The sequence below is a fragment of the Diabrotica virgifera genome, chromosome 9, assembly GCF_917563875.1.
Source record: "Diabrotica virgifera virgifera chromosome 9, PGI_DIABVI_V3a".
Taxonomy (NCBI): Eukaryota; Metazoa; Arthropoda; class Insecta; order Coleoptera; family Chrysomelidae; genus Diabrotica; species Diabrotica virgifera.
The window spans coordinates 164,695,605-164,714,846 of NC_065451.1; the positions used below are offsets into that span (position 1 = coordinate 164,695,605).

Consider the following 19,242-nt stretch of genomic DNA (forward strand, 5'->3'; position numbering starts at 1 on the left):
GAACTTAATCGTTACCACCTCACAAGTTGATTTACTCGCATATGTATTGTTTATATGATTTGTAAGTTTCTTCGGTTTAAATTCCTTATTTTTGAAAGGGCTGTAGATGAAAGGGCTTGAAGGAGTTACTAAACACGAGTGTACTCAACATTTTGAACAGCCATAATATCTTAACCAATTTTTGTCTTACAGAAAAACAAAGAAATACAAAATATTTAAAAATGAAAATGCCACTTTTTTCACTGCTTACGATTTTTATAATTTCGAACAATTTTTAAGTTATTTTGAAAAAAACCTTTTTTTTTCAAAATTAAAATTTTTAAAAACTTTACTTTAAAACCAGTGTTCTTCAAAAATAAGCACTTTTTATCGATGAAACTTACAGATCATATAAACACAACATAACTAAAGCAACTTGTGAAGCAACAACGAATAATTTAATTTTAGTTGCTAATTAGGGGGTGATTTTCCCGATTTTTTTTGCCAAAGCTAAAGGGACCAACTTAAGTTTGAGCCTAATGTGCTTATATTTGATGCTAGAAATTTTTTTTATAAACAGAAACAGATATATAGAAACAGAAGAAAAAATAATATTTTTTTTTCACACTTTAAAAAACTTGTAATGAGTTTTCTCCAAAAAGGGCTTCATTCTTTGGATATTTCACGTTGAAATATTCTATTTGAAATTTGGCGAATATGAGCCTATCTTTCATTAGCTATAACACTGCTTCTGTCAGGTCTGGAGACCTCATGCATACACCATTTTTTTCACTTTTTTACAGGCTATATTTTTGCTGAGAATGTTTTTTCGACAAAATACTTACTTTCGCAGGTATCTGCGAAAAACTGTCTAAAAACGTGGTTATTTTGTTAAAAAATGAACACATTTACTCACAAATAGCTCTAAAAATATTGACTTAATGAAAAAACTCTATAGAACAAAAGTTGCTCAAAGTTAGTCAGTTTATCCATTTAAGAACTTACTTTGTGTGTATGTTCACCCCCGAGAAGGGGTGAAACCCACCCCAGGGCAAAAGCACAGATCGGCACAATATCACTTTTTTTCTTTGACATGTTAACTATGCGTATGCCAAATTTCATGCCAATCCAAGTGGTTGTTTAAAATTCACAGCAAAAATCATGAAAGAATGTACTTTGTATTATGAAACGGGTTACTTTGATGCAAAAACAGGGCATTTTGATGTATTTTTCCTTAGATCTGGGGATATTTTATAGATTAATTTAATCAATGTGTAGTGCATAACTTAATCAAACCGTTAAAGATCAGAACTTAATATCGAGCTACGCAATTTTAAGTAAGTTTAAATTTTTATTTAAATTTTCAGCTTTATATTTTTGAGAAACAGTGATAAAGATGCTCCAAAGTTAACCATAACACTGCCGTTTGTCTCCATAAAAGTCTCCGTAAATATCTGCCACCTAAGACGGATTCTCCTCCCTAACTGTTTAAAAATTACTTCCCCATAACGGGCACTTCATTCCTAGCATCAATCGCCAATAGATCAAAAACAAGTGTTCCCTAGGGAGCCCCTACATCGCGGGAAGCAACTAAAAAATCTTGCGTGACGATTCCTTTCAATTTATAATCTTTATGGTCTCGTGGGAGCATTTTTCTTTAAATTACCCTAAGTAGCTTTATGCTTGCCGATTCCAATATATTTCAATATTTTAGAAACCGAAGATTTATGAGGAGCGCTTGGAAATGTGGATTTTCATACACGCAGATCTAGAGGTTTATCTTAGTTAAAGACACGTTGATCATTTATTTGGATTTAGTCAGTTATTTTATTAAAATATCAAATACTCGTCAGATGTTCATCATGGGGCATAATTTAGATTTATATAGATCAATGGAATAATGAATATACACTCACCGGCACGAAGCACTTGCATTTTTAACATAAAAACTTGAAATTTTAATTCTCTTTAAACTTTCATTATTACAGTGCGCTGAAATAAGTTTTACCCCCCTTATTAACTTATTTATTTTTAGCACACAAGCAAAACGATCGGACAGGTCGATTTTTAAAATAATCATAGTATATTACAGCATCAATGTTTCGAACTTTACGCCATCCCTCTTCAGGTGACAGGCATAACTTTGATTTTTTTAAATGGGAAAGTAAGTACATCATCTGACACCTCATTTGAAAGCTTTTTTAATACCGATTACAAAAATGTATAATACTTTAATCCTATTTAAGAGAGTAGACGCAAAATTGCAGGCGAATTATTTTTAAATGCATTAATTTTTTTGGAATCCTAAAAATACTAATAATTATTTTTGAAAAATTTAAACGCAGAATGAAATACTACAGTATTATCGAGGGTCGTGAGTCCCTGAGAACTTCTGTAATGTTTATTTTAATAAGTCACAGGGGTGAAAAAAGGAGAAAATTTAGAGTGATTTTTAATTTCAAATATATCATTCAAAAGAAACTTTTTGTTTAGTCCAAGGGACTTTCAGCCCTCCGTAATAATGTAGTCTTTCATTCTGCGATTAAATTTTTCAAAAATACTTATTAGTTTTCTCACGATTCGAAAAAAATGAATGCGTTTCAAAAGAATTCAACTGAAATTTTGCGCCTACTCTCTGAAATAGGATTAAAGTATTATACATTTTTGTAATCAGTATTTCAAAAGATTTTAAATGAGATGTCACATGATGTACTTTCCCATTTAGAAAAGTCAAAGTTACGCCTGTCACCTGAAGAGGGATCGCGTAAAGTTCGAAACATTGACGCTATAATATACTATGATTATTTTAAAAATCGAACTGTCCAAGCGTTTTGCTTATGTGCTAAAAATAAATAAGTTAATAAGGGGAGGAGGCAACACTTATTCCAGCGCACTGTATAATAACGTAAACATAAACGAAACAAACTGGTTTAAGTAATTTCTAATAAAACTTAAGTACTGACCCGAAAAAAATGCATAAAAATTCAGAAATAAAGAATACACTATTTTTATAACTTTTAAAAGTGCAAAGGTAGCTGTGGGTATTCACACAATTTGAAGTTGAATTGCGTTGATTTAATCTCAAGAATTATGGTTGTAAATCCCGAAACAGCGGCTGCTATTGTTGCGTTGTCTCTCTCTCTCTCTGTATCTCTCTCTCTCTCTCTCTCTCTCTCTCTCTCTCTCTCTCTCTTTCTCTCTCTCTGTTTCTCTCTCTCTCTCTTCTCTCTCTCTCTCTTCTCTCTCTCTTCTCTCTCTCTTCTCTCTCTCTCTTCTCTCTCTCTTCTCTCTCTCTTCTCTCTCTCTTCTCTCTCTTCTCTCTCTTCTCTCTCTTCTCTCTCTTCTCTCTCTCTTCTCTGTCTCTCTCTCTTCTCTGTCTCTCTCTCTTCTCTGTCTCTCTCTCTCTCTCTCTCTCTCTCTCCCTCTCTCTCTCTCTCTTTAGTGTGATTTTTAATTTCAAATTATGTCTTTCTCCTTTTAATGATGGTCAAAAGTTCTCTGTTCCTATTCCATTCTGTGCAACACCATTTCGTTCGTAATATGATCGGTCCATGGTATTTTCATAGTTCCCTTAAAAAGCCACATCTCAAAAGCTTGCAGCTTTTTCATTAAGTCAGCATTAACAATCCAATAAAGAATAAGATAGTGGACATAACATTATTATTATTATCCCGGTTTTTTATAGCGTTCTCAGTCTTCCGGTTGCCAGTTTCCAGCTTCGTCCGTCGTTGCATTAGTCAGGGTGGAGGTTCCTTTCCGACATTGCCTTCTGAATGCCGCCTAGCCAGGATTTTTTCGGCGTTCCTCTCTTCCTTCTTTCCCTTGGCGTCCATTTTAAAATGTTTAAGTTGTTTTGGCAGCCTGTCGTCGTTCATTGACGTCGTACATGACCATACCAGATCAGTTGTCTCCTTTGAATTTCGTCTATGATGGTTGACTTGACATAACGTTTTACCATCCGATATTAGATTTGCAGATTGAATCTTTGGTTACTCAGAAATTTCCTCATCTTCAAAAAGGCTGCTCTTGATTACTCTATTCTTGGTCGAATTTCTGAAGTTCATTTTTTATCTGGATCCTTATTATGGCTTAATATAATGAACCATATTAAAAATTTCGTAATTTTAGGAACAAATGTTCGCATATACACACCAGAAAGACAATTTATTATTATTAATAGTCAAATGTCTTTCTCCAAATGCTTTAAAATGATATTTATAGTATTTTTGTAAAAAAAATTTCTTGGGCGGAGAAAAACCTCCACCAAAAACATTAGCGTACATACTGGGTATAGTCCTCAGGCCCGGGAGACGTTTTGAAAATTTCATTTTGGGCCCGCGCTTAAAAGTATTTGCCCACCCCTGTTCTAAAGTCTAGCAGATTTTGCACGTCTGCTACCACTACGTCCTCCCACCTTTTCTAGGGCCTTCATTTTGGACTTGCGCCCTGCAATTTACTATCCAGTGCCCTTTTCAACATTCTTTCGGTTACCATTCTCACTACACGACCAGCCCATCGAAGTCTATGAATTTTAACGAATTCTGAGATCGGTGTCTCTTTTTTCTTGCTGTATTTCAACAGTCAAAGGTTTAAAGCAATAAAGCCACTGACACTCTTCAATCTGACTCTTCAATATGTGACAAAAAAGTTGAATATAGGAAGATCTAATATCCTAACAAATAAATCAATACATATTGCTGCCTATGCCGCTGACATCAGCATTACGTCTCGCAGAACGGAAGAGACGACAGAAAAATATTTACAATTAAAAAGAGGAGCAAAAGAGACCAGACTAGAAAGAAATATTCAAAAGACAAAGAAGCTAATACCGGCAAGACCTAGGGAAACATATGCACAGTAGTAGCAAAGAGCATTGCATTTTAATTTAAGTAACAAAGCATCATATCTATTTTTAACTTAATTTTTTTCAATAAATGCTTTATAACTACATTTAACCATTACCAGAGAACGGCAGTTCTCGCCAGTGGCCCACACCTACACCCACTACACGCGACACTATATATACACGAAATTTTCGATTTTCTAAATCTGACTGAATTGAAAATTGGGCCAACTCCCATCTTAAAGTTCAGGAAAAGACTCACCCATTCATATGTCAACCATCCATTTTGGTCCAAGAGTGTGGATCTTCCGGGCCCTTCCTATTTAGGGTTTTTCGTTCTCGTCCCCAAAACTACAAAAAACTTCTCAAAAATTTGACTCCGACCTTTGCGGCTTCTAATAGAAGCGATCATTACCTTTCCAACGCATGTCTAATTTTGAAAATCGGTTATACCGTTCAAAAGTTACCGAGCTCAGAAATATAAGTCAATTTTTATTTAAAAAAGGGAAAATGTTTGTGGATATGTACTCGTATGTATGTATGTGTGTGGAAAAGTTAATCCGATCTGAATTTTTTTTTGTGTTTGAAGAGGGGTGAGGGCCGATTCAGAACCGGTGTAGTTTGTGAGTTTTGACTACACATAAGCCAGCTATAGGACTTGGTAGGTACAAAGCGGCATATTTTTTGGCGGTATATATCTTCGGTTCAAGAAGAGACAGGAGAAGAGTAAATACACCAAATCAATAGCGTTGAGATAAGCTTTCAAATGGTGTCTAAGCTATCAGGATCAGACATACACACGGCTCAGTATAGCCGAAAAACTGAGAAACTAAACTTTGAAAATTTTGGTTTTTCGACAATTACTCAAAATTTCAACCGACGAATTACGCCAATAACTGAGCGTGTGTAGAAGGACTCTAGACGAATCTAACGGTGTATACCTTATATCTGGGAAAATTCGAATTTTTAAGTTATAGGCTTCATAACTATGATCAAATCTATTTCTTATGGGAAAAACGGTTTTTAAAGTTCAATAATTCCTATAATAGCTTCAGTTATCATACTTGACCTTAAATGCATAAGATACTACTTCTTATTACGTTTCAAACTCATGTTTAGTGAACAAAATCGGTTAAGCCATTTAGAAGTTATTAAGCTACAAAAGTATAATCCAATTAACGATTATTCCCTAAATGGTTTATGTAGTTGTAGTGGTTATGACGCAAATTTGATCTGGCAACGGGCAATCCGAGTTAATTTACCGGCTATCCCAATATTTTTTTCAATCTATTTCGAATAGAAAAAAATCTAGTGTACATTCGATGGACACTAGATCATTTGGGAGATAATGCGACAAAGGCGACCATTTATAAAGCTTAACGTGTAATCGAGAAACATTGCATTCAACTTTATACATTTAATTTATAAATAACTTTGAAAAACTCCTGATACAAGAATAAAAAACCGCTAAACGCCGTAAAAATGAGTGGCGCATACAATATTCCAGCTACAAAAGATCTGATATGAATATTACGTGTCGCGAAAATGAATTTTTATTTTGATGCAAAACAAAATTCTAGTTTTATTTTAAAAGATTTTTTTATAATATTTGCTAAATTTGAAGTAAACGCGCCACAAAAGAGTTTCAAAATTCAAACTGTATCAAAGTTACTCTTTTGTGGAGCGTTTTACTTCAAATTGGGCAAATATTATGAAAAAATCTTTTAAAATAAAACTAGAATTTTGTTTTGCATCAAAATGAAAATACATTTTCGCGCCACGTAATATTCATATCAGATCTTTTGTAGCTGGAATATTGTATGCGCCACTCATTTTTACGGCGTTTAGCGGTTTTTTATTATTCTTAGTTTGAGACACTACATGTACTTAATTGCCAAGAAAATTGTGTACATCCGTACAGTAAATAAGTAAATTATTTCTCGTTTCTCTTTTGAAAATATAACAAATTGCTTGTTAAGTTCTTTATAAGTAAAACTTCCTTATTATATAAAATGCCATTGAAAATGCGTATTGCCAAAAGAGCACAGTTGCTTTTGTTAAATGTAATAGAACATCCTTTCTATATAAGTTTTCATTTTGATGAAATATAACTTATACACTATATTTGTATTCTCTTGGATTTTATTTGTCAAGTATTTGAAACAACTGTGAATTTTCTATTGTATAGAACAGAAAAATTCGTGACAGTAATCCAGTTGGCACTACTCAAAAAATAGCTTTAACAAATCAAGCGAACGGTTATTAGCAAAACACTCAATTTAAGCCGAGGCCCCAGGCCCACGAAACCCTTCCCCATGGCCTTGCCATCGCTGAGTCTATTAATCATTTTGCAGTTCGGCTTTTCGGAACTCAGTCCCTGAATTTCCCGAATTTTGTTTTGAAATATTTCTAGGGCGGAATTTCGAATATTGCTGTTCGATATTGCGAAGTGTCTTTGATAACAAACACTGATCGTAAATCTAGTGCGATTTTTATTTGAATTTTTATTGTGCCATACAACAGAAACAGAGGACTATGATATTCCCTCTTTTGAATAACTAAAAAAAAACAATTTGAAGTGGTTAATAATAATAGATAAACAGTAATATTTGGTGCTTAAAATACAACATTAATACCTTGTCTATTTTTCAAGAGCAATCAATTATTTCTTCTTCTCTTCTTTCTCGAAACTCCATTATCCCTTTCAGCACGTAGCCACACGATTGTGTGGGTTTGTTTTGAAACGATATAAAACTGCTTAATCGTAAAATCTAGCGTTTATTACGAACGACGATGGTCGTTGGTCGTGTAGGTTCAGTATTGTGCTTTGCGCTACCCGACGCGATTGTTAAGTTTATTTTGTTTCGACAGTCACAGCTTGTCTTGCAAAAATGGCGGGTCGTCATTTCCGTAAGAAATGTAAGTAGGTTTTTGTTATTAAAAAATGTCAATAATAAAATGTAAATGCATGTAGACTACTAACACATGTCTGTAGAAAACACCTATACATACATATTTTAAAAAATTAATATTAATAACCTTAGAATATCCAATTACATTACTACTAACACGATTGTGTGGGTTGGGTGATCGTTATTGAATTTCTCTTTTTTGCAGATTTTGACTTTAACAAACCAGAAGATGTCGAGGCCTTAATGAACATTATAAATGATGATTCAGAACTAGAAGGCTTTAGTGATGACTCAGATTCTGATCTGACGTGGTGTAAGGAGCTAAATAGCCTTCCCAAAAGCCTCGGAGACAGTGATTCCTCGGATTCTGACCAAGAAGAAGATACTCGTGAGAATTCCCTAATTCAAAACAAAAACCCGCCTTTTCAAAATGACACTGAGGTTCCTGGTCCTTCCGGTATAAGTGCAGCTCCCGTATTAGATCAACCACAAACTACTGAAGACCTTAGTCAGCCTTAACTACAGCCAGATTTTGCAGAAAATCGGGTTGTAAAAGCATAACCCGTGTTCGATGTCTTAAGTGCAATGTTTATCTATGTCTAACCAAAGACCAGAACTGTTTTTTGAAATTCCATACAAAATAATAATGTGTTGTAATGTATTAGATTTTTATACCATTTGCTTAAAATAAAACCCAGCCTACACAATTGTGTGGGTATGTTATTTCTAGACACCCTGTGTAAAGAATTATTTTATTATTTTTCCTGTATTACTTTACACATAAGAACATAGAGTACAAAGTTTCGAAATATTTATTAAACATTTTTCGTTGCCGTGCTGAAAGGGTTATGCCCCTCAGGGGCGTTGGAGGCAATCAATTATTTAAAAATGTAATCTTCCCCTTCTGCAACATGGAATAATAATTGTCCTGCATTTGATTAGTGTTGCCCAAAATCGGTCTTGGTCTTGCAGTCTTGGTCTTGTTCTTGCATTTTCGCAAGACCAAGACGAAGACCAAGACCGCCTAATTTTCGCAAGACCAAGACTGACCGTGCAAGATTTGAGCAAGAACAAGACTAACCCTGCGAGACTCTTGCGTCTTGCAGTTAGGACCGAGTGTCGTTTTAGGGAGTATTATAGTAGTTCGATTATATGCTTAGATACATAAAGACTCTATGAGACGCAAAAAAATATGTAACAAAAATTTGGAAAATTGGACTTTGAGCATTACGAACAATGCCATAAGCATACGTATAATTACTCAGAGGTCATAAGTATACAATGTAAAAATAAAACACTCTGTACATTGTTTCCCAGCAGTAATATCGTATCGAAACATTTTAAAAATATGTCATCTTAGCTGATAAAAAATATGATACCAGATCTTATCGGCCTAAATTATTTTATAGACTAAACATCCTTTGTGCTAAAACTTGCTGAAAAAGCTTGGCTATTTTCCACTAACTATCAAACAACAGTCTATTTCCATTAACATAATGAACAATAAGTTTTTTTCTTTGATATGCAATTCTTTTGGCGTTTATTACACCGACATTTGTCGCGTTGTTAATCACGAAACATATTAGGTATATTACTTTTTCGGTTTGCTATCTTTGATAAAGAAATTTAAACTCATCATTCTTTAATAATTATTAATCGAGTAGCAGAATACAAACACAAAATTGACAGTTTATATTTCATTGTCACTTTCGCATTTTAAACTTAAAGATAAAGTCTCTATTTTCATGTTTTTTAAATTACTTTAAACATTGTAGTATTAGTGTTATTCAAAAGTAATGAGACAAATTAATAACAGATAATTCTGGCTACCCTATAAATATAAACAAATTACCGAAACATTTAAAGTAACGAAGTTACGGAAGGGTATTAGACTAGGGAAAGTAACAATTCCCTACTAAGGTTATTGCATAGTAACGAGTATAAATAATTGTATTATTTTTTAATTGTTTATTAAGAAAGAGACTGGCTCCCGTAGGCCATGGTAAATACATAGCTCAGTTAGTTACGAGTTAGAGCATAGGCACGGATCGCTTACATCGTGAGTTCACACCTTACCCAATGTCAGTTTAGACATTTATTAATTTTGTTGGTCATTACTATGGTTATGTTAATTAAAGATTAAAATGTACCTACTCTGTTACAGTGCACATATTCTAAAGGTGCCGGTGGAGGTGGTCTCTGTGCGCAATATTATAGTCGGTGTATGAGAAAGAAAGTATTCGAAATAATAAAATATTTCTTTCTCATACACCGACTATAATACTGCGAATAGAGGCCATCCCCCACCGGCACCTTTAGAATCTGTGCACTGTATGTTGTTCTAAGATCTAAAGTAACGCATAATAAACAGCAATAGGCTAATGGGTAACTGCGAGACTTGCAAGATTCTTGCTGCAAGACCAAGACCAAGAGCGCAATACCAATACCAAGACCAGGTATATTGGCGCAAGACCAAGACTAAGACTGTCTAAGTCTCGTCTTGGTCTGGCATTTGGGCAACACTACATTTGATATCTGAATCCATTCACGAATATTATGTAACCAAGAATTTATATTTTGCCTTTAAGGATCAGTTGTAGTATTATATATCGATTTTCCCTCACTGTATACCCCAGATGACATTTTTCGGTATTTTACAGTCTTTATCTATTCTCTATCTTTGCTGACTATCCTTAGTACTTCCTCCTCAGTTTTTCTTGCTATTCAAGGGGTCTTCAGCATATGTCTATGAATCCATATTTCTTAAATGTTCTAGCGTTTAAATTATCTAAGATTACATTATACTTATTAAAGACAGAAAATAGCAACAAGTGGAACTGGGCAGGTCACATGGATCGAATGACAGATAACAAATGGATACAGCGGATACTGAAATGAAGACCAAGAGATGATGCCTAACGAAGCAGAGGTCCTCCAGCAAGTTGGACTGATGATCTAAAACGTTGCCATTGGAATTGGATGAAAGAGGCATAAGATCGAAACATATGGTAAATTATGGGGGAGATGTATGCCCAGCAGTAAACAAGCGAAGATTTAATTATGAAATTATTCTAGGTCTTTTTGGAGGAATGTCAATAATACACGTGAATTAAGTACTTATCCTAGTGTAAAGAAGGTCAAAGAAGAACATAATCGTAACTTCTGAGAGTGGTCTAATAGTCTAATTAGTGTTTGTCGTCACTTCTCAACTCCGGTGAATCAAACTATGATAGCCAATGTAATGGCCAACGTCAATAATGGACATGGTACAAAGAGAATATCCTAGTTTAACGAATCATGGGGAGCACAGAGTGGCGAGGAGATGGTTGATGTGTTAGCTTCTTAATTTTCAGGTACATCTCTTATCTTATTAGGTAAATATCTTATTTCCAATTGAATTGTATCGAGGACTCTGGAATCCCCATGCTTCCCCTAATACCCCATGTCCAGAGTTAGCTCTAGTCGAGAAGACGAAAAACAGACAAGATATTTGGTGGATGTAGCCTTGAAGATATGCTCCCACTAAAGCGGTCTAGGCCTACACTTAAATCACACCGTGGTTGACAGGAAGGAGGGTTTTAGTGGGTGCGCTTTCATCCATTAGAGAATAGAGTGAGTATGCCACATATGACAGGGTCGACGGCTATCTTAGCGGTGACGAGAGAATCCCACATAATCAGGGATAGACGCTGGTGTTTTATGAAGATCTCCCACCACCCCTCCTAATATTTGAAAAAAATACTGGAAAATAGTCTGAATGATGTATTTGAGGAGAAAATGAGTCTAAAAACTAAATATTCTTCTGGGCCTGATGGAATACCAACAGTATTTATTAAAAAACTGCATTTTTTCCTTATGTAAACCATCAGAGCAAATATTCAATCTGTCATTGTCTTCATATTATGTGTTTCCACTAGTGATGTAACGAATGTCATTTTTTGAACACTCGCGAATACGAATGCGAATGCGAATATCTGCTACCGACATTCGCGAATGCGGATGCGAATATTCTGTTTTTTAATTTGTGTCTATTTTTGACATGTGTTCTAAATTTATAATGAAAAGTTAATTGATATTTAGTGTAAATTAATCTGAACCTTAAGTTCTACTACATAATACCAAATAATAACTTAAAGTGAAGGCTGATAATGTGATTATACAAAGTAAAGTTACCATTTCTTAATATAAAGAAGGTAAGATTTTAACAGATTTTGATTTTGTCAACCTAATATTATCTTCAAATTATTTTTTTCTGATATTTATATTCGCAAAACATTTGCACAAGTTTCTCGAATGCGAATATGCAAAAATATGCGAATATTCGCGAATGCGAATATTCGTTACATCACTAGTTTCCAGATATTAGAAAAACAGTTTTCTTACTCCCATCAAAAGTTAGTGTGTTACCAATTATAGAGGTACCTACTATTTAATCAGCAATATCTAATTTTTTGCTAGGTCAAACATAAAACCTGTTGTCTGATGACCCTCAAACAAAATCGTTTCAGAATTGAGCCTTGAGTATGCTTCTATATAACCACATTCTTTGCATCGGCATCATTTAAGTAACCTGTCCAGAGACCTGATGATGATCAGTAAAAATTAGTGTTCAAAACCTGTCCACCAACGTACAATAAACTGATTTGAATAAGTCTAATAGTTATTTCTTTAACCTTGAAGACATTAAACTTTATTTTAATGCTCAAATTAATGCTTAATTTTTTTGTGTAGTTCAATGCTCTGTTTAAGGAGAGTAGACAATTTTCATTTTTATGTTACATTTATTTGTTGTAAAAAAATCGTTAAGGGTGGGAACTGTACCAGCCTGCAGGAACCCATGTCGGCTCATCAGTAATGATTAGAAAAATACATTAACTAAACCGATAAGTACGTTGTAGAGCGTAGTAGTATGCCGAACGTATCGATATCATGTCAACGTCCCCAATAATTGCCGATGATGTAACAACTCCAAACGGGATCGATATGTGTCCCTATAAATAATTCCAGTTCTATTTTAACAATGGAACAGATACGTAGAGACGTTGAATTAAACTGTGAGTCGGACTGATTTTAATTATCTAATGACAGCTACCTAGGAGATTAAAGTATCACTATTTCTCACAAATAGAGGAGAAAACAACAGTCTTTGTACCTACTTATTGAAAAAAAATTATTTAATATTTTCTTGATAAACGAACAGACTGTTTTATAATATACGCACAACAAAATTTTCTAAGGAAGATCTCTCTTATCTTCTCTAACAGTCATGGTACTATAGCGACACGCTTCATTTATTATTTTTTTAATTGCTAATTTTAAATACTATTAACTTTTCTCAAAACGAAAAAATACGTCTCATGGTAAATTCACATGTGGTTTTCGTTTCTAAAATATAAAACCAGATTGTATAAAATTAATGTCTTTTTCAGGGAAACACAAATTGCCAGATTGGCCACGCTCTTTATGTCAACTTCTTAAAAACTACAGAAAGGTTCTCAGCTTTTAAAACGCCAGATTTAGTAATTTATCGCCTTTTCTGGCCACATGGTAGAACCGCATACATGATGACATAATAGTGTTGTGGTCTCGGTCAGTATCGTCACAGCGGGCACCCAGTTCAGTCACACCCTCGCTAAAATAACAATCCAGTACGAGATATAAACGAAGCACGCTTGTTTACCCAAAATAAATAAATATATTACTGATCGTTGTTTTACACTTACTTTAATTTCATAATTGTTTCCGTAAACCGCCAACGGAACATTAATGACCCCGACGTGATTTGAACACGCAACCATCTGATCTGGTTCTGTTATATCATCTTCATCCTTTGATGCATGTCCATTGCCAGCAGCGACCCCCAAGCCTCCTGATGCTACAAAGTTGATTTTAGGAGTGGAATAAATTGATTTCTTGGATCCTCCAAGCACTTCTGGTTCTTGAGGAGGTATATGCTTCCCTAGTTTGGTGTGTAGCAATACCCCCTTGTGATGTTTCGCCCCATGGATGTGGGCAGCATAAGCATCATTACCTGTGCAAGTTACATCACATAGCTGACATCTTAGAGAGTTCCCAGCACGGTTTTGAGTAGTAACAGCAACAGAGGCTGCCTTTTTAGTGGCTGCTTCTCGTTTCTTGTGTTTTTGTCCTTCTAAATGTTCTCTGTAAGTCTGGGGACCAGCACAACTGATTTTACAAACATCGCAATAGTGCAACTGTTAAGGTTTTGGGGGTGCCTTTGGTCTTGCAGTTTTGGCACCGATACCTGGTTTCTTGTAGTTTTGCCAGCCGACAGCTTTCTGTTGGGCAGTGCCTGACTGTTGGGCTACATACATGGTAACTGCTAAATACAGGGCAGCCTCGTATCCTGAATATGTTGTGGTAGAATTAGTCTGTTTGGCTTGTGTTGTAGGTTGAGCAGCTATTGTAGTCTGTGCAGCAGCTGGTTGGGGGTAGGTAGTCTGGTAAGCTGTTGAAGTGGGCTGGTATGTGGCCGTGTACTGTGCAGGCTGCTTGACGAAGGCCGCGGCAGCGACTGCAACTGATGCTGCTGCTTGTTGGGCCTGCTGTGAGGTAGTTCTCTGTGTGTATAAGTAGTGGCATAGGAAGCAGGTTTTGCAGCTGCTGCTACAGTACCTTCGGACATGTAATGAGAGGTCCCAAATATAGGTTGCTGCAAAATATTATGCAAGGAAAAATAGCAGGCAAACGCAGTCCAGGACGAAGAAGAACCTCATGGTTGAAGAACTTGCGAGATTGGTATTGTGTTGATACAAGCAGGCTATTTAGAGTGGCAGTGCATAAAATTAAGATAGCTATGATGGTAACCAATGTTCTGAAAGGACATGGTACATAAAGAAGAAATCAAGGTATGTCATGAAAATTAATCTGTCAATTGCACTAATTTATTATGGCAAAAGTGGCAGCGTCTCAAATTTGTCCGATTTATTGCTTCAAATTGTAAAGAAAAAGTTCTCCAAATTTTGGAATATTATTAAACGCAACACTAGTCAAGGAGCGTCGGCATAACACATGTTCAAACGGTAAGTGCTGTGTATAATATTTTATGATTGAGGCTGGTTTTTTACAAGCTGATGTTGCCTATCATTTTGACGTGTCTCTCGGCGTGATATCGCAATTATTGTGGCGTCGATATGAACAATTTGGTAATATCGCTGAAAGACATGGTGGTCGCCAATGTGCAACTACTCCTCGACAGGATCGCCATGTGGAGGATTATCTCGTAAAAATATGCCTATAACTGCACGTGAACTCTGAGGGGCCTTAGAAAATATCCACATTACTATATGTGACCAAATTTTGAGAATAGATTACACGAAGCTGGTTTGCACGTCAATCGTCCATGGAGGCTTCTCATGTTATGTCATGAACATCATGAGCTCAGATTATTAGCCCAATCAAAGAACAATATGACCCAAAAAAAAATAAAGGAAGGATGAAAATTTGGAAATAGGTAGTTGAAATTGTCTATTATTGTATAAGAAAAAGTTTACAATTCTACATAACCTCCATTTTACAAAAATTGGGAAAAAAAAGAGACTGCCCTTCTCGGGGGTGAAAAAATATACATTCAAATTAAGTCAGGAATTAGATAAAATGACTAATTATAAGCAACTTTTGTTCTATAGAGTTTTTTTCACTAAGTCAATACTTTTCGAGTTATTTGCGAGCGAATATATTCATTTTTAACAACAAAAAACATGTTTTTCGACGGATTTTCGCAAATAACTCAAAAAGTAAGTATTTTGTAAGTAAAAAAAATATTCTTAGTAAAAATATAGTTTATAAAAAAGTGAAAAGAATGGTGTACGCATGAAGTCTGTATACCCAGTAGAAGCGGAGTTGTAGCTAATGAAAAGTAGGTTCTTATTCGTCCAATTCCAAATCGAATATTTCAAAGTAAAATAACCAAAAAACGGAGCACTTTCCGGGAAAAACTCATTTTAACTTTTTTAAAGTGTTTAAAAAAAAGTTTATTTTAGTTTTTTTTAACTTCTAACATTAAAATGTTAAAATGTCTTCGCCTAGGTTTTTAATTTAATAATAATTATATTTATATTTTATTGAATTGAAAATTTTCAAAAATTTTATTTTTTTGCGAAATCATCGTTATTCATCGACACTTCCTGAGGGTAGAAATTGCAATGGCGCAGACAAAACTCCACCCATGGAAACAACCAACCTGTATATGAAATTTCCGATTATCTCGTTCATTTTTGCTGGACATAACAACATCCGAAGTCCAAATGGACTGATTTACGACGGCAGAATCAAAGGTCCTTACTATTTTTCAGTGAATAGGGAGCGACGAATTGTTTTGATCGGGGTAAGCCGTGACATTATTTATGGCGGGAACTCCCACGATGCGTGATTGTTTTCCGGAGACAAATGACAATTAATCTTTGCTCACTTCGATGGCACTTGCATGTTCCGTACCCAAGATACCGAAGCGCCATTCAAGTGTCACTACAAGTTGGAAAAATAAATATTTTTGTTGTTGTTCTTTTTTTAATTAATGGGACGGATATTATATGCGAATTTGGGGCGAGAACGGAAATGGTGAAAGTATTGGTTACCCTTCGCATTTATTCCAGTAGATTTATTTTACCATCAAAGTTAAAATTCGAATCTAATATACAGAGTGAGTTTTATATATGGAACGCCACAATTATCTCGGAAACGGTTTGCATTATTATAGTGATACGCTTTAATTACTATTTTTGCTAATTTTAATTTTAATAATTTTTCTAAAAACGAAATAATATGGGTCATATAAAAGTCACAGTTAATATACAAACCAGATGCTAAGGAAGACACGGTTTTACGAAACGAAATGCATCCCTAACCATATGTTTTTGGTGTGTTCAGCTTAACAAACTGAGTTCCCCATAAATTAATTACCATATCAGACCATTATGTCAACAACTCACTTTGGACATGCATTCGTTTTAAAACTGCAGAAGTGTTTCTGTGTATATACGCCAGATCTAAATAATTTATTGCCCATCTGGTCAGAGGGTAGAAACACAAACAGATTAGCGTCCGTGGCTTTCTTACAGTCTCTTCACAGCATGCGAACCACGCGGACACGCCCGCACGCTCGCTAACAATCGACCCTCTTCCGAGATCTAAGCAAAACACCTTTTTGTTACCAAAATAAATAAATAATTTACTGTTCGTTTGTTACACTTAATTTTAATTAATTCCGTCACTCACACCTACCGGAATATTATTTTAATTAATTTTAGTGAGTAAAGTGGCGGCAGGTGAACACACTGACTATGTGAAGATCATGCGTAGAGCGAGGCAATGTATTTTGTCTCCTGTAATTCTGAAAGAATATTTATCAAAGCTTTGCACGAAACTGAAAAAGGTATTCTACTAAATGGGTACCGGCTAAACCACATCAGATATGCCGATGACCACAATGTAAATACCACCATAATATCGGTCGCATCACAAGACTCTTCTATCGCCATAGTCTATCTTTATGACTGAGAGAGTATTATAGCATAATTTAAACTGGTACCTCCGATGCTATAATACTTTCTCGGTCATAAAGATAGACTCCAAAACCTATAAAGATCGTGTAATCTGCTTACGAAATAATTGAGACATTTCATATATAAAACTTACTCTGTATTGTTAGAATTATTACTAAAATATTGACTCTTTTTTCCAAAAATAGGTGCATTTTACCTAACTACAAATAATGGAATGAAACTTCTGAACAAAAGAAAACATGGTCAGTTTCTACCAGTGATATGGGAGAGAGGGGATACGACATAAGGTATTTACTAAATGGGACCACTTGATTTGACAGTTTTGTGCTACATCCAATATGGCGACGGGCAGTTTTTTAAACATTATATATGTAATATGTTATTAATTAGTTATTAAAGTTATTAATTATTATATATTTTATATTTAGCAGAATATACTACCAAAGAGATGTCCCGCCATATTGGATGGAGCGTTTTTGTGAGTGAAACCGAGCCCATCTACTTCACCGTATGCCGCATCCCCTCCCTCCCACATCACTGGTTTCTACTAATCTAACAGGGCGTTCTTCATGTTTACTAAGAGAATTGGGAATAAATTCTTCAAGACTAATTTTGAAACTTCAAGAATAACTTTGTAACTTACTTAAAATGTCGTGTTTAATACTTTTGTCTTAATTTTTGTTTTAGTTTACTATTTTTAGTGAAAGTTTTCTCATCCCTTCAGTCTTATTTTAACACTTCGGTTGTCTGGCATTCGTATATTGTGCCCAAGTGACCTTTGGGCTCGTATTTTTGCCGTAATTATTGTTTTCCATACATCCTCATTACTTAAACAAACTTGCAATTTTTTGCCGTCCCTGGATAGTCTAGTTGCAACATAGGGGATCCCATGGACACTGTTAGGTCGCCGCGATTTGATGGTGGTATTATAGGTGTTTTGGGTCGCTGAATCCAATGGAAGTGATCTGGAAGCACAAATGTGGCGCGTTTAATTGTTTTTAACAAGTTATGATAAAATTAGTTGTTTTTCAGGAATTATTAGAAGCCCTGTAAGTAAATTAATAGTGTTAAGGTCTTCTCTGATGTATTTTTGGTCGCTAAATCGAATGCGACTAGTCGCGATTACTCAAATTATGTTCTTATTTTATTAATAACAAAATAATTGGTTATTCGCCGAAAAGCTCGAAATGCGCTATCTACAGCAAGTTTGTAGTCTTTTTCATAGTATTTCTATACGCTACATCGATTGCCATTATAGTCGTGATAGATTAAACCACGTTCCGACTTTGTTATTAATAAATTATTCCAAAAATAACCACTTGGATTGACATGAAATTTGGCATACACGTAGATAACATGTTAAACAAAACAAGTGATATTGTGCCGATGTCTGCTTTTACCCTCGGGGTGAGTTCCACCTCTTTTCGGGGGTGAAAAAAAGAAACCTTTAAAATAAGTTCGGAATTGGATAAACTGATTAATTCTAAGCAACTTTTGTTCTATACAGTTTTTTCACTGAGTCAATACTTTTCGAGTTATTTTTATTATTTTGTTGAAAAATGAACATATTCACTCGCAAATAACTCGAAAAGTATTGACTTGGTGAAAAAACTGTATAGAACAAACGTTGCTTAGAATTAACCAGTTTATACAATTCCGAACTTATTTTAAAGGTTTCTTTTTTCACCCCCGAAACGGGGTGAATCTCACCACCAGGGTAAAATCACACATCGGCACAATATCACTTGTTTTGTCTGACATCTTAGCTACGTGCATGCCAAATTTCATGTCATTCCAGGTGGTTTTTAAAATTTAGAGCAAAAACCGTGAATAAACGTACTATAAACCATTATTTTTGCAATAATTTATTAATAACCAAGTCGGAACGTGATTTAAGCTATCACGACTAGTGGTTAGAGCAGCGGTTCTCAACCACCGTGTCGCGACACACTGGTGTGCCGCGAACCTATCAGGTGTGTCGCGA

At 35.0% G+C, this 19,242-nt stretch overlaps 3 protein-coding genes across 4 annotated transcripts in view; 1 reads left to right on the forward strand and 2 right to left on the reverse strand.

The window, feature by feature from the left end:
- The window catches only part of LOC126892555 (irregular chiasm C-roughest protein-like), an 821,138-nt gene that overhangs the window by 469,703 nt on the left and 332,193 nt on the right, over positions 1–19,242 (reverse strand). The gene's annotated exons all lie outside the window — the stretch shown is intronic.
- Positions 7,627–8,463, forward strand: LOC126892556 (uncharacterized). The gene is made up of 2 exons (XM_050662122.1): positions 7,627–7,741; positions 7,940–8,463. The coding sequence occupies exons 1-2, from the start codon at positions 7,714–7,716 to the stop codon at positions 8,251–8,253; spliced, it is 342 nt and encodes a 113-aa protein (XP_050518079.1). The 5' UTR covers positions 7,627–7,713; the 3' UTR covers positions 8,254–8,463.
- On the reverse strand, positions 13,090–17,234 carry LOC126891568 (zinc finger RNA-binding protein-like). Its single transcript, XM_050660744.1, is given in 3 exon segments — positions 13,090–13,119; positions 13,458–14,315; positions 17,193–17,234. Coding segments are annotated over 3 exon segments (930 nt in total).